Source organism: Ambystoma mexicanum, chromosome 3q, assembly GCF_040938575.1.
Source record: "Ambystoma mexicanum isolate Mex_15411 chromosome 3q, UKY_AmexF1_1, whole genome shotgun sequence".
NCBI classification, from domain to species: domain Eukaryota; kingdom Metazoa; phylum Chordata; class Amphibia; order Caudata; family Ambystomatidae; genus Ambystoma; species Ambystoma mexicanum.
In genome coordinates this window covers 772,700,242-772,715,020 of record NC_090926.1, presented here as the reverse complement: position 1 = coordinate 772,715,020, position 14,779 = coordinate 772,700,242, and the positions used below count along the sequence as shown (strand labels likewise).

The 14,779-nt window shown below is 49.2% G+C and overlaps 1 protein-coding gene across 3 annotated transcripts in view; it reads right to left on the bottom strand.

The window, feature by feature from the left end:
- Positions 1-14,779, bottom strand: part of CASKIN2 (CASK interacting protein 2) — a 545,439-nt gene that overhangs the window by 105,715 nt on the left and 424,945 nt on the right. For 2 of the 3 annotated variants that reach the window (XM_069654797.1, XM_069654800.1), the window contains one exon: positions 4,884-7,025. In XM_069654797.1, the coding sequence (XP_069510898.1) occupies positions 4,884-7,025 (2,142 nt within the window). The remainder of the gene's footprint in view (positions 1-4,883; positions 7,026-14,779) is intronic. The other variant, XM_069654799.1, reaches the window with a different exon arrangement.

The window sequence follows — 14,779 nt, the reverse complement described above, 5'->3', positions numbered from 1 at the left end:
TGCCCAGCCCAACTAACAAGGATATGTCAAACACTAAACAGCCAGCAAAGGCCCCAGTTCAGCAAGGTAGACAGGCAATCATCAATATTAAATCATGCAAAGTGGCATCACAGAGATCCACCTGGCCTACCAGTCCACGATTCTTAGCCCTATCAGGTGACCGGGGATTGTGCTTCTGAGTCGATTTCCTCATCCTATCCAGGAAGGAGCTAGCTACCTCCAAAGATGTAAAAAAACAGTTGAATGCACAGTTTAGTGGGGAAAAGCTGCAGAAAAATATTGAAAACCTGAAGTTTGTCTCCATCAAACTGAAGCTCCCCTTTTATGCGTGCCAAGTGAAGGATCATATTGCGGTCCTGGTAGTTCAGGACACAAGCAATAATAGGACGGGGGCTCCCAGCACTGGTTTCTGCCGGGACTCTGAGCTTTCAATTACAAAAAAGGTAGAGAGGACATCGCCCCTGAAGACAGACCTGCACAGCTGCTCCACAAAGTCTTCCATCTCAGGCTGGCCCTGATATTCCCGAATGCCCACCAATCTGATGTTATTCCGGCAGGGCCGGCCTTCATTTTTGGCAGAGACTGTCTTGATTTGGGTCTCCAGTGCAGAGAGCCTGGACCCAAAGGAAGCGGTATGGTCCTCGAGGCTGGAAACCCAGTGTTCCACCTCGTCCAGGCGTTCGCCGTGTTTGTGCAGCGCTGTTGTAGCATGTCAGACCTTAGTCGAAAGGGAGTCTATTTTGGAGTCAATCCCCCCGATTCCAGCTTTAAGTTGCAAGAGGATTTCATGAATGCTAGACTCCTGCTCAGTGGTAGATCCTCCCTGTTCTGCCCCAGAAGAACCCGGATCGATTTGTGGCACAGTGGGTCGGGACTTCTTCGCCGCAGAGTCCCCATCAAAGGAGAGTGTCTTCTGCAATTTGTCGGTTTTCCCCATGACTGTACTGGAGAAAAAGAGTCTGGCAAGTGTAATTGCAGGCACCACTGGAGAAGTATTGGAGGCAATAGGACACCAAGTGAAGCATGGGTCATCACCTTGCCTGTGACTCTGAACCAGCTCCACACGAGCCCAATAACCCAAAATGGTCACCACCTCCGCTGTATGGTGCGGGCCACAAAGCGCAATCACAGTCAACCTAATCTTAAAGCACCAGGGAGCTAGTTGTAGTATTGCCGCACCTCCTTGGGAGTCACATTAGGATATTCACCCTGAACAAGGCCCTGCCGCTCATGGAAGGCGGAACCACTACCCGGCATCCAGTGGCAATCTCAAAACGGGCCTCTCCACACTGACCAAGTTTTCACTGCGGCCCAGCATGGTGAGTAGCAGCAGGTTCCCTGCTCCTCTTCGGCTCTCCCGCCCCAGGCGCACCACCTTGTAATGGCCCGGGGGCTCCTTCATGTTACACCAAAGCGCGAAGCTCCAATATGCACTTAGTTGTCAGAGGCTCAGGTCCCTTCGGTCCGCCCTCCCAACTCACCAAGGCCATAAACGAGCTCTCAGTAGCTCAATGTCAGATGCAACTCCAGGTCCCATCGAGTCGCTGCAGCTCACAGACAGGCAGCTCCACTGCATCATCCTGCTCTGCACCGGCCTGCAACACGTCAGGATAGTGTGAGGACTCCACTGCCAAGGGGTGAACTGGTATCCCTGGACTCACCACTACCTCCGCTGGCTCTGGGCACACTTCGCAGGTCACAGTGCTTCCCCAGACCACAGGGATTAACATGGCAGGATTAATGACGGCGGAGCTCACAGAGAGTCCGCCATGCTGGTCTGGCTCTCTAGCGCCACCCCAGATTTGTTTATTTGACCACACTTTTCACTTTGATGTTCACAATATCCAGATTCTGGTCAGGTTGGCCAGAAACCAGATTTAAAACTTCAACAACCTTCACAATTGTCATTAAATCACTACTGGATCCATGACTCAAAAAACTATGCACTGCTCACACTCCATGTGGCCAATAACCATCAGACCATATCAGCAATGACCTTTTCCAGACTCTACTACAACAACATTCACTTCCTGTTTCATCCACTAGCTCCACTAAGTTCAAAATACAGAAGCCATCTCCAGCTGGGGCCTAAACAATGCAACCAATATCCCTTTTATATACGCCTTTGGTTACCAGACTAAGAATACATTAATTTCAAACCACCAAAAACCTGAACTTTGTACCTTGCTAAACAGTACTCCCTTTTAACATCCCAAAATGTACACTCCTATTAGAAATCTCCACTCCTCCAACAGCAATCTAATGGTAGATGGTTTTGAGAGTCTGCATGTGGCAAGAATAGCCTACCTCCCCACAGCAGATCTGGCACATTCCTGACCCTTCTCAAGGCCCTGAAAACCTGGTTCTTTCAGCAACACTAACCCATCCTACCTGCCACACTCCTTCCAATAATCTTGAACCCAGCACGAAGAGACCCCATGATGAGCACTGGTTGTGGGAGAAAAGCAGGATATGCTGCAGTTTGTAAAACACACTTGATTAAAGGCATGGTCTAGTAAAAAATTTTATTTAAAAAATAGATAGGCAACATAAAAAAAAAATACTAGCATTCTATTTTTTAAAACTTCCTATGTAAAATTTTGAGCTATTCAAGCTCAAAATTCGCAAAAGCAAGCACATGGGCGCATCCATTTTGCGAAATGGATGCCCTCCTGTGCTGGCTTTTGCTTTTGCGGCACTAATGAAGGAAAAGCCAGCCAGCTGTAGTAAGCAAAAGCTACCGCTGAGTGGCTTTCCCTTCATTAGTGATGTACGCGGAGGACGGGGACCGGAGACCAGAGCAGGAAAGCTGCAGCTGAATCTCGGTAAGTGCTATTTATTTTAAAAAAAAAAATAAGCACTAGCTGCGGTTTTATTTCTAAGTTTTCCGGGCTGGAGGAGCCCGGAAAACTTAGAAATAAAACCGCAGCTTTAAAAACGTTGTATTTGTTTGCGGTCGCTTTTGAAGCGACCGCAAACATAAATACAACGTTATTGTGTTGGAAAACGCTGCAGTTTTTCTTTCCAAGTTTCTCAGGCTCCTCCGGCTCGGAGGAGCCTGAGAAACTCGGAAAGAAAAACCGCAGCGTTTTCCAACACAACCGCGTTGTGTTTCTGCCTGCTGTGGCTAGCACTTTGGGTCTCCGGTGCTCCCAGGGGAGCACCGGAGACCCTTGTTTACATGCCGCGTAGTGTTTCTGCCTACAGCTGATTTGAGCCCCAAATGGGAAATGCTAAATGCTGCGTTGTTACTGCCTAAATCTGCTTTCCAATTTGGGGCTCTCGGGCTCAACGCGGTTGTGTTGGAAAACGCTGCGGTTTTTCTTTCCGAGTTTCTCAGGCTCCTCCAAGCCGGAGGAGCCTGAGAAACTTGGAAAGAAAAACTGCAGCGTTTTCCAACACAATAACGTTGTATTTATGTTTGCGGTCGCTTCAAAAGCGTTTTTAAAGCTGCAGTTTTATTTCTAAGTTTTCTGGGCTCCTCCAGCCTGGAAAGCTTAGAAAAAAAACTGCAGCTAGTGCTTATTTTAAAAAAAAAATAAATAGCACTTCCCGAGATTCAGCTGCAGCTTTCCTGCTCTGGTCTCCGGTCCCCGTCCTCTGCATACAGCACTAATGAAGGGAAAGCCACCCAGCGGTAGCTTTTGTTTACTACAGCTGGCTGGATTTTCCTTCATTAGTGCCGCAAAAGCCAGCACAGGAGGGCATCCATTTCACAAAATGGATGCGCCCATGTGCTTGCTTTTGCCAATTTTGAGCTTGAATAGCTCAAAAATTTACATAGGAAGTTTTAAAAAAGAGAATGCTAGTATTTTCTTTTTATGTTGCCTATCTATTTTTTAAATAACATTTTTTACTAGACCATGCCTTTAATTCCTTTAAAAAACCATTGCTACAATACTTCATCTCTCCTCCTACAGCCAGAACTGATACTCCATTCCTGCATCTCCTCGTAGCTAGTATTACTACTACACAGCCGAATTGCCATGACCAGCATCCCATCCCTATAACCTTTCCCTACACTCAAACCGTGCTCTACATCTCACCTACAATCCGTGATCTCACACCACTCTCTACAGAGTCCCCAAAGTCAGTGGCACTATAGCCCCGTCAATGCTCCTATAACATGATTGTATGTGATCTGCTATTTTTCTGCTTGTGGAAAAAACACTAGCTGCAGCATCCCTATTTATGTTTACCTGTGGACCGAGGTGGAGAGGGTCGCCTTATCCCTACGTCACCCCCACTTATACCCAATCTCCTACCTGCATAAATACCAACTAACATTCCACACAGATCCAGCAGCCATACACAGTTTACTAAAGTTTCTCTACAGTTTGCATTTCTAGATCATTCCCTGTTCCCTTACCAGTGTTCCTATACATTTCACTGCAGTTCCCTCACAGTAAGCATTCTTGTCATTCTCCAAGCCTTCCACTCAGCCAGCACTGCAACTCCATTCATCAATCCTCATACCATTCCCTCCAGCTTCCTAAAAGGCAACACTCCCACCACATTCCCTGCACCCCCTCCCACCCACATTACCGCAACACAGCTTCCCAAGTTGGCGCTCCGACAACATTTTCTATAAATCCTTATCAGGACACCTACACCACTCCCTACAGCTCTTCCAGTCCATGATTCTACACCATTCCCTAGGGATTCACCACAACCAGCCCTCCTGCATCATTCCGTAGCACTCCTATAACGTTTCTATACACCTACCTTAGAGTATGCCCTCCTACATAGTTCCCTAAAGCTCTCCCAGTGTAAGGGCCCCTACAGCTACACCAGTCAACATGACGCATCATGCCCTACTGCGCACCCACCATTAGAACTCTACTTTTCTGTGCCACTAATTCTGGTGACCTCGCATGGCATACCTCTGGCTGTGCCCCTCTGTACACAGAGGACACTGGATTTCCCCAGGTTTGGCACTTCTGGAATACCTGGTTTCATTGTGGCAAAAGGCTTTTTTGCTCCTTGTTCAAGGGACAGCAGACTCTTCTCATTCTCTGCAATTCGGTACTCCACACGATCATCATCCAAACCATCAGCACCAAGCATGGCCATCTTGGCAGAAGAGGGAGGAATCACCACTATTGTGCTTTCTGCCTGAGTCTCTATGTACTTGGGTCCAGTGCCCACATTAGAGGTCCCTATGGGACCTCCCCCATACTCCAAGAAATCCTTTTCCTTCAGTTTTGGCCTTCGCTTAACTGTGTCTGACTCAGTCAGATTAAATTCTGGGACCTCTAGCTTCTTGCTTGCTGAAGGATCCTCCTGTGGACACAGAGCCCCAGAGGCAGGAGGGGGCTGTGTTCCAGCCTCTGTAGTGGAGGCACCGCTGGGCTTTGGCCGCTGCTTGATGGTCAGGATCCCCTCTTCTGCAAATGGAATGCACTCGCTAGAGCTATTTTGAGAAGAAGAGGAGGAGCTGGTTTCCTTGTTCCTGATCTTTAGCTCCTCATCACTATCTGACTTCATTGTGACAAGGCTTGAGGGCTGCATCTCTGTCTTGGGAGTAGCTGGCTCACTGATGGTCCTCCTTCTGGGGCCATTTTCACTGAGGTTATCTCGTGGCCTCCCAACCACAGCAGCTACAGGTGGATTGTGAGGCTGCCCGCCTTTGTCCAATCGTACTGGTGCTCCTTCATTAGACTTCATTGTGGCTCCACCACCAACCGAGACCTCCAGCATGGCAGCAATATTCTTCACTGATTTGCCAGTACTCCCATCAGGCTCTACTGCTGTTAAGGCAGCCCCAGTGGCCAAATCCAGTGAAGTCATTGGACCTTTCTCTGACATAACACTCATTTCATTTTCCTGGAGTTGGGTGTAAGTGACTGAGCTCAGACGTTTTGGCGGTGGTGGAGGCGGGCCTTTCCTCCTCGCCCGGATTGCAAATGACTGACTGCGCAACACTTTTTTGTCCTTAGGACTGTAGGTGCATGCCACTTGGCTCCTGCCTGGTCGCCGGGTGAGAGTAGCATAGGATCCTAGAGTGCTAGTAGGTGCAATTACCTCCTCATCCTCGTCCTCATCAGGTTCCCCATCGGATAAAGCATAACGATTCAAGCTCTGAGAGCGCATCTTCAATTTCAGGCCTTCGCTCCTACGATCCTCTGTAAGAGGCTGGGGCAGCTGAAAGGTGGTGGGAAAGGTGGGCTTTGGTGGTGGAATCGGTAGTTCAGTTGTGTTGCTACAGTGAGAATGAAGATATGAGAATGTTTGTTGATTGGGGGGCAACAAAGCACGGTTCTGGGCTGGTGAGAGATCTGGGGATGGCAATACCGTGGCTGGCTGACCCCTTAGGGAGAGCTGTGAGGGTAAAAAGGCATTGGGTACTACCCCCTTGTTGGGGGTGTGAGGTGGGGTGTATGAGGAAGGCTGTTGGAAAGGAGTGGAGATGGGTTTGGATGGACACCCCATTTTCTGGGCAAGGGGGCGCTGGTAGTAGTCCATGCCTTCTGGCAGATTCCTCTCCTTTAGGGGACTCCCCTGGAGTCCATTGCTTTCATGTTGAAATGCTAATTGAGAAAGAACTTTGCCATAGGTGTCCAGACCTGGCCGTCCAACCTGGCCATCCTTGGGTTTGGGGTTGATGGTGATATGCCCACCATTGCTGCCACTACTGCTGCCGCCCAGGCTTTCCTGCGAGTGGCTGCACACAATCCCACGGGACATCATGTTCTCCTGTGAGTGGCCAGAGCCCCGCGAACGATTCCCTATGCTCTCTTGGCTGCGGGACATCCCATATCCGCTGGACTGGATTCCCAATGCAACGTGGCCACTGTTGGACATGGCGCTCTGCAGCTCACAGCTTAACTCGCTATCCTGAAAGGTGGACATCTTGAGGGTGGGCGTGGTAGGGGTGGGTCCTTCTTCGCCCTCCATAGCCTCAATGGTCACAATGTCTGGAGAGCCTGGGACTCTTCGCCTAAGTGTCTGGTCTTCAGCCTGGTTAAGACTCTTGCGGATGTCAGAAAGCCGCTTCACAGCTAGCATGAGCTTCTTCTGGTGACCTGTGGAGAACAAAAAATGGCAAGAGTCAAAGTCTTGAAACAATTTGCAGAACAGTCGAATAAAACAAATGTCAACATTCTGACACAAGTACTTTAGTGGGTTTTGCAGATGCACTCAAAATGTATGATAAGCAAGTTGAACAAATAAAAACAGAGTTTCTGATGTTTGTTAATCTGCTTAGAATCACATGCTGTGCATAGGACCGACATCCAGTGGTCACTGCGGAGTATTGCATTTTGTTTTTCGTAGTCGAAAAGGGGACGTCGACAAGGCGTGTCTGTAACACTATCCCTATAGTGACGTGCGTTGTACCCACAATCCCTCACGCGTCGAGGTCCCTCAGATTGTTTTTTTCCGCCCAGCTACTGGTCGCCTTTATGCGGAGCTCCTCGAGAGACATTGCCAAATAGTTTCTTCGACCTTTGGTCGTTTTTTGGTGTTTCTCCGCCTAGCAAGATCTTCGACGGAAGAACGAACGGAGGAGATCCTTTGGCGCTGCCGAACACGTGGCCTGGCCTCGCCGGCCATACACAGTAGGGAGACTGGGGTTTTGTGGTCTTTCTTTCTTCTCTTTAAGAATGCCTTTCTCTTTCCCCTCCCTCTCTTTCGAGGTCGTAGTCACACTTATCACCCTCAGCTATGGAGAGGACGCCATTTAGGTTTTGCCTGCTTTGCAAGGGTAAATATACCTGGAAGGATAAGCACAAACGGTGCAACCGTTGCTTACTCCTCGATCACCAGGAGGACGGCTGTGCGGCCTGTAAATTACTAAAGCCCAAAACTCTAAAAGACCGCAGGGTCTAAAGGTGGGCGGCCTATGCCATGTCTAGGCCTGACTCCTCGCCCGCTGCCGCCGCCGCCGAGTGTGACGAGGACAGTGACTACACGGCCCCCGTAACGGAGGCTGTAGACCTCTCAAAGGAGCGTTCACGCTCCTCGTCGTCCGTCCCCGGCCCCGACAAGCCCGCCTCACGCCCATCTTAAGGGGATGAACACCCCGGCGACAAGGACGCACATGGACAAACACCAAAGCACATACCCCCCGGCACGCATTCGTCGAAGACGAAGGCAGCCATAGCGCCAACGGGGGGACGCTGGGCCCACCGGCGCCTTCCGCCGACCGTAAGGGTCATCAGCCCTCCCCGCCACCGCTTCCGCGACAGGCGACTGGGCATTCTAAAAATAAGGGCGCTAACACCAAAACCTCCGGCGACGCGCATCGCAAGAGCGCTCATGTTGCCAACAAAGATTCGACGGGAAAGGACTCGACGAGCAAGGACACGACGAGCAAAGGCTCGACGTTACATAGCGCGACGGCGACCGATCCCTCGTAAGAGAGAATGATCGCCGAAAGCCTCGCGCGCATAGCATCTAAGGACGGCCAGAGACGTACGGCGAGTGAGACGCCGAAAACCGCGCACAAGGCCAAAGATACGCTGAAAGCGCCAGAAAACAGATCAGGCCAGTTCCCGACACCGACAGAAGGCCCTAGCCAGCAAGAAGGCTACTCAGAAGGCGAAGGCTCACTTTCTTCGACGTTATGGGACAGAACCAGACAATTACAGGAGGAAGAAACTCCTTTTTCTTTCCCAGACCGTCCTGGCCGACCTCAGTGGACCTTTGAAAGATTCCAGACCTGTATGAACAAACTAGACAGGTTCATGTCCATCCCAGAAGACAGGGCGCCCAAGAGACCAAGGGAGGCGCCCCTGGAGAGTCCAAGGGCTAAATACCAGAAGTTTTATAACCCCATACAGGAGGACATATACTCTTATAATCCCACTGAGGAAGACACCTTCTTCCAGGAGGAAGATGAGTTCACCTATGTTGAGGACCAACAAGAAGAGGAAGGTTTTCACAAGGAAACTAACCTAGGTGAGGAGGGATTCCAGGAAGACACAGGTGAGGGTGACCCAAATCCCTGGCAGTCACCAGCTAGGTCGACTGACACAGGCAGTAGCAGTATAGTCATCAAGTATACTGAAACTACACCAGTCATGAACCCTTCGCCTGTCGATGATCAACCCACCTTCAATGCACTGCTGAAGAAGGCAGCAGCACATTCCGAAATCGAAACTGGGTAGGTCACCCCAGACACCGATTTTGTAGAGAGGATTATCAAAGAAAAACCCCCCACTAGCCAGATTATACCCATCCTCGCCTCAGTTAAGAGACGTATTACACCTTCTCTTTCCACTCCTGCATTGGTGAGAGGGGTCAATCCGAGGATTGAGAAACTGTTCTCTCCCTCTCAATCAGACCATTTATATATTAAGGGTCACTCAATCCCAGACTCCTTGGTTGTGACCAACACCAGGAAAAGGGCAGGAGTCCCACTATCTACTAGCGAGGCACCCCCAGATAAAGAGGGGAAGAAGCTGTATGCCCTAGCCAAGAGAATCACCACCTCTGCAGCATTCTCTACCAGAATCGCCAATAATAATACCCTATTGGCAAGCTACTCTGATGCCCAATGGGGTAAGCTCAAACAGGACATCGAAGAAGTTCCCGAACCCCTAATGACTCGTTTACTGGCTACAGTCAACAAGGGCTCTCTGGTCAATCAAAGCACCGTCAAGAATACCCTCGATGCAGCAGAGACGGCTGGCCGCTCTTTGGTACAAGGAATTTTACTGAAGCGTCACGTCTGGCTTCGCAATTCCGGTTTTAAGGCGGAAACACAAGCGTCCCTTATTAATAAACCCATAGAGGAGTCCAACCTCTTTGGGAGAGCAGTGGATGACGCGCTGGAGAACGCGAAGAAAGAATTTGATACAATAAAGACCTTAGACCAAATTTCAAAACCCCCTAACAGGCGGGGATTTGGTAATAAGCGCTTTTTTCGTGGACAACGCCAGCAACAAAACCAACAACAACAGTATTCTGCCAGCAACTACCAGGGTAATAGCGGCCAGTACAATCAGAGGGGTCAACGCCGTGGCAAGGGAAGAGGCCGGGGTTCCACCCCCAGAGGCTCCCAAGCCAACAACACCACCAAGTGATGCGAAGATTTGCGTCCCCTCCCATGCAACGCCGGTCGGGGGCAGGTTAACATCCTTTCTTCCAGCATGGGAGGGAATAACATCAGACCGCTGGGTACTTTCCACTGTAGCCCGCGGCTACTGTATAGAGTTCAACAGTTCCCCAACATACAGACCTCTGAGGGGACGCCGCATGACACCAGATCACCTCGCCATCCTTCTCCAAGAAGTGGACCAACTGCTGGAAAAAGGAGCCATAGAGGTCGTGCCTCTATCTCAGGTAATGGAGGGTATTTATTCAGTGTACTTCCTTGTACCCAAAAAGGATCTAGCCATGCGCCCTGTATTAGATCTGCGCCCAGCGAACAAGTTTGTCAAACCCCAAAAGTTTCGTATGGTGACCATACAGGAAGTGATCCCACTGTTATCACAGGGAGATTACATGACAACACTGGACATGAAAGATGCATATTTTCATATTTTAATGTTGCCAGCGCACAGAAAATACCTCAGGTTCATGATAGAGGGCAAACACTACCAGTTCAGAGTGCTACCCTTCGGCATAGCATCTGCACCAAGGGTATTCACGAAAGTACTGGCAGTGGCAGCGGCCCACCTGCGCAGGTTATCCATCCCAGTATACCCTTACCTCGACGACTGGCTCATAACAGGGGATTCTTACGAGACATGCTTCTCAAACACCCAAAAGACTGTAGACCTTTTGTTCCAACTGGGCTTCTCCATCAACGAGAAGAAGTCCAGCTTAGACCCCAGCCAAGTCAAACAATTCCTAGGGGCTCTAATTCGAACAAAGGACGGCCTCATCTTCCCCTCCAACGAGAGGGTCCAAAACATGCTGTTTCAGATCCCCCAATATGTGGCAGGTCGAGAGGTGACGGTGCGCAAAGCGTTGCGATTACTAGGAATGATGGCGTTGTGTATTTATTTGGTACCTCACGCGCGCCTGCGCATGCGCCCAATGCAAGAGTGGCTCAACAGCCAGTGGTGTCAGGCCACCGGACAATGGGACGATCTAGTGGTGGTCTCGCAAGCCTTGGTTCTCTCGCTACGGTGGTGGACAAAGGAAAACCTGATAATAGGGAAACCCTTTGCCACACCCGCGGTGGAGGCCACTCTAACCACTGACGCATCCCTCACAGGATGGGGGGCTCACCTATCCCATCAGACTGCTCACGGAGTGTGGACTCCGAATGTAGCATCCAAGCACATAAACCTACTGGAGCTACTGGCGGTGTTCAAAGCACTAAAAGCCTTCCAGGAACACCTACAAGGGAAGACAGTGATAATCCTTACAGACAGCACCACAGCCATGTACTACATCAACAAGCAGGGGGGCACCCAATCTCCAGGACTGTCCAAGCTGTCCCAGAATATATGGAAGTGGGCTCTCAAACACAACACGTACCAGGGGAACTCAATCTGCTAGCAGACGAACTCAGCAGAGACTTCGCCCTGCCCGAAGAGTACGAATGGCGATTGCACAAAGACATCATCTTAGACGTCTTCATGCAATGGGGATTCCCGGAAATAGACCTGTTCGCAACTCTGGAGAACTCACAATGCCAAAGTTACGCCTCCAGATACCCTCAGAACCAGTCCAAGGGGAACGGTCTGTCGATTCTATGGTCAGGGAAATTTGTTTACGCCTTTCCCCCGACTCCCCTTCTCAACAAAGTGGTGCACAAGATGCACCAGGAGCAAGTTACCATGATACTAGTGGCCCCAATGTGGGCCAGGCAGCCATGGTTCGCTCACTTGATGGAGATGTCCCTATCTCCCCCAGTGAAACTTCCCTGCCCGTACAACATGTTGTCACAGGACAAAGGCAGGACACTGCATCCATGCCCTCAGACCATGAAGTTAGCAGCCTGGCTCCTGAGATCATAGAATTTGGACATCTACAACTCCCGCAGAGATGTATGGACATCCTCAGGGAAGCCAGGAAACCTAATACTCGCCACTGCTATTCTAGCAAGTGGAAAAGATTTGTCAACTGGTGTAGAGGTAAGAGCATCAACCCGGTTGACTGCTCTCCCACACACATTGTTCTGTACTTGACCCATTTACTGGATTCAGGTCTGGTGTTCAATTCCATTAAAGTCCACCTGACGGCACTTTCTGCATACACCACTTCCCAACTTAAAGTGTCATGGTGGAAGATACCAGTTATCAAGGCCTTCATGGAGGGGGTAAAGAGAATACACCCTCCGATAGCTAACCCAGCTCCCGGATGGGACTTAAATGTGGTACTTTCTAGACTCATGGGATCGCCTTTTGAACCCATGCACAAGGCAACTCTTAAAGACCTCACTCTTAAGACTGCTTTCCTAATAGCTATCACCTCCATTAGGAGAGTAAGTGAACTACAGGCTCTTTCTGTTCTAGGCCCCTTCGTAACAGTTCACAAGGATAAGGTGGTTCTACGCACACACCCAAGGTTTGCACCAAAATTCATCTCTAAATTCCATGTAAACCAGTCAATAGAACTACCAACGTTCTTTCAAAACCCCTCCAGCTTGGGAGAAAAAAGTCTGCATACACTAGATGTACGCAGAGCTGTCATGTTCTACATGGAAAGAACCAGGCCACTGAGAAAGACTAATCGGTTCTTTTTCTCGGTGGCAGCAGGAAGAGAAGGAGATGCAGTCTCAAAGTCCACTATATCTAGATGGATTGTTCAATGCATCACTCTCTGTTACACTTTTGCTAAGAGAGAACTACCCTTCAAGCCAAGAGCACATTCTACTCGAGGCACTGGGGCTTCCATAGCGTTCATTGCAAATGTTCCCCTTGAGTCCATCTGCAAAGCGGCTACCTGGAGTTCTGTGCACACCTTTACAAAACACTACTGTCTAGATGCACACTCTAGATCTGACTCCCAGGTGGGACAGGCAGTATTAAGACATCTTTTCTCTACTGTTCCTTCTCATAACCCAACGCCAACTCCGGGTACTGCTCGCTAGTCTATGCACAGCATGTGATTCTAAGCAGATTAACAAACATCAGAAGACAATGCATTACTTACCGTAAAAGCATTTCTGATGGTTGTATCGGCTTAGATTCACATGCGCCCACCCTTCCTCCCTGCTCGGATGGAAGGAACATAGACACCTTTCTACATCTCTCTCTCTTTTCTGTACTCACTCACGTATAGAAGGCTCCCTCAGGGCAGAAAAAATACAAACAGAGGGACCTCGACGTGTGAGGGATTGTGGGTACAACGCATGTCACTATAGGGATAGTGTTACAGACACGCCTTGTCGACGTCCCGTTTTCGACTGCGAAAAACAAAATGCAATACTCCGCAGTGACCACTGGATGTCGGACCTATGCACAGCATGTGAATTTAAGCAGATACAACCATCAGAAATGCGTTTACGGTAAGTAATGCATTGTCATCACCAAGTGTTAGGAAGCAGAGCATAAATCATGTTTCCCTTCCTTCCAAGTCCCTGCTATCACCTCACCAGCTGGGGAACGTTTACCACTTTAGGGCTTACTGCAGTCTGCTCCCTCTCCTGTTCCTTTTGTAAGCCTCTTCCTTACTGCCCCATGACTCCTCTTCTTGGGCACTCTAGTTGCCACAAGTCATCCCATCACACTCTCCCATTTCTCACTACTCATTCAGATTGTTTCATTAACTCTTTCCTGCCCACAATGTGTTCTCCTGCACACTCAATCTCCTCATTAGATAGGCAATATTGTTGCCACACTTTTCCTGCTCACATACTGTATTTTCTCAAGACTCATCTTGCTCTCCTACTTATCCATCCATCCTTCCTTTCCATTTTCTTTACCCGTGACTCTGTCCCATTGGCTTACCACCAATTCCTCTCCATATCACTCCTTCACATGTTTTCCTGTTACTCCTCTATCTCGCCCACAACAATTTATATCCTCTCCGCATGGCCTACTATCTTTACTCCTCCTATCCATGCCACGTTCCCTACCCACATTTATCACCTCTCTCTCTCCTTTCACAATAGCACCACTCACACTCTGCTTCAGGGCTGTATCCACAGCAGGGAACCTTCATACTGAAAGCCATCACAACCTGGAGTGTCTTCTACATACTATAGAATGGACCATTCATGATCGTTACTAGCACTTACATTGGCTGAAAGATTCCATCCCCGCTACTCAGTGCTGTGAGGTGGCCTCACTATGAAAAAACACTAATCAAGAAACAAGAGTACCACAGCCTTTTCGGCTACAGCCATGTAACACAGCCACCAGCACAGGAGCCCTGATCTGTGCAGCAACCGCATGCTAAGACAATATACATTTTTATCAGAGTATCATCCTCCCACCCCGTCCCAGAGTTCTGGGCTTGCAACATAACCTTGATTGCGTGCACAGATCTGTTGCAGCCTGTCCTTTTGTCCTCCAACTAAAGTTAGTGATCACAGTCTATTCTAGATTAAGGCACATCTGGCCTTTGCAGCTGCACATGACAAGTCCCGAGTTTTCCCATGGAAAAATTTCAAAGATAATCCCGGGTCAAAAATACACTGTGATTTAACTATGTGGCTTGAGCACATCACAAGCGCCTCATGAACCCAAACACCACATGTTAACTACATATCACTTCCTATTATTGCTTCATGTAGACAATATGTTTGATGCCAAACACGTTTAGAGCATACCATCCTTTCTACAATCCCATTCTATGGTCCATCTTAACGGACCCAAACGCACCCAAGCTATCATAACACATTGTTTTACCTCTCCTAGATCACTCCAGCCTCATG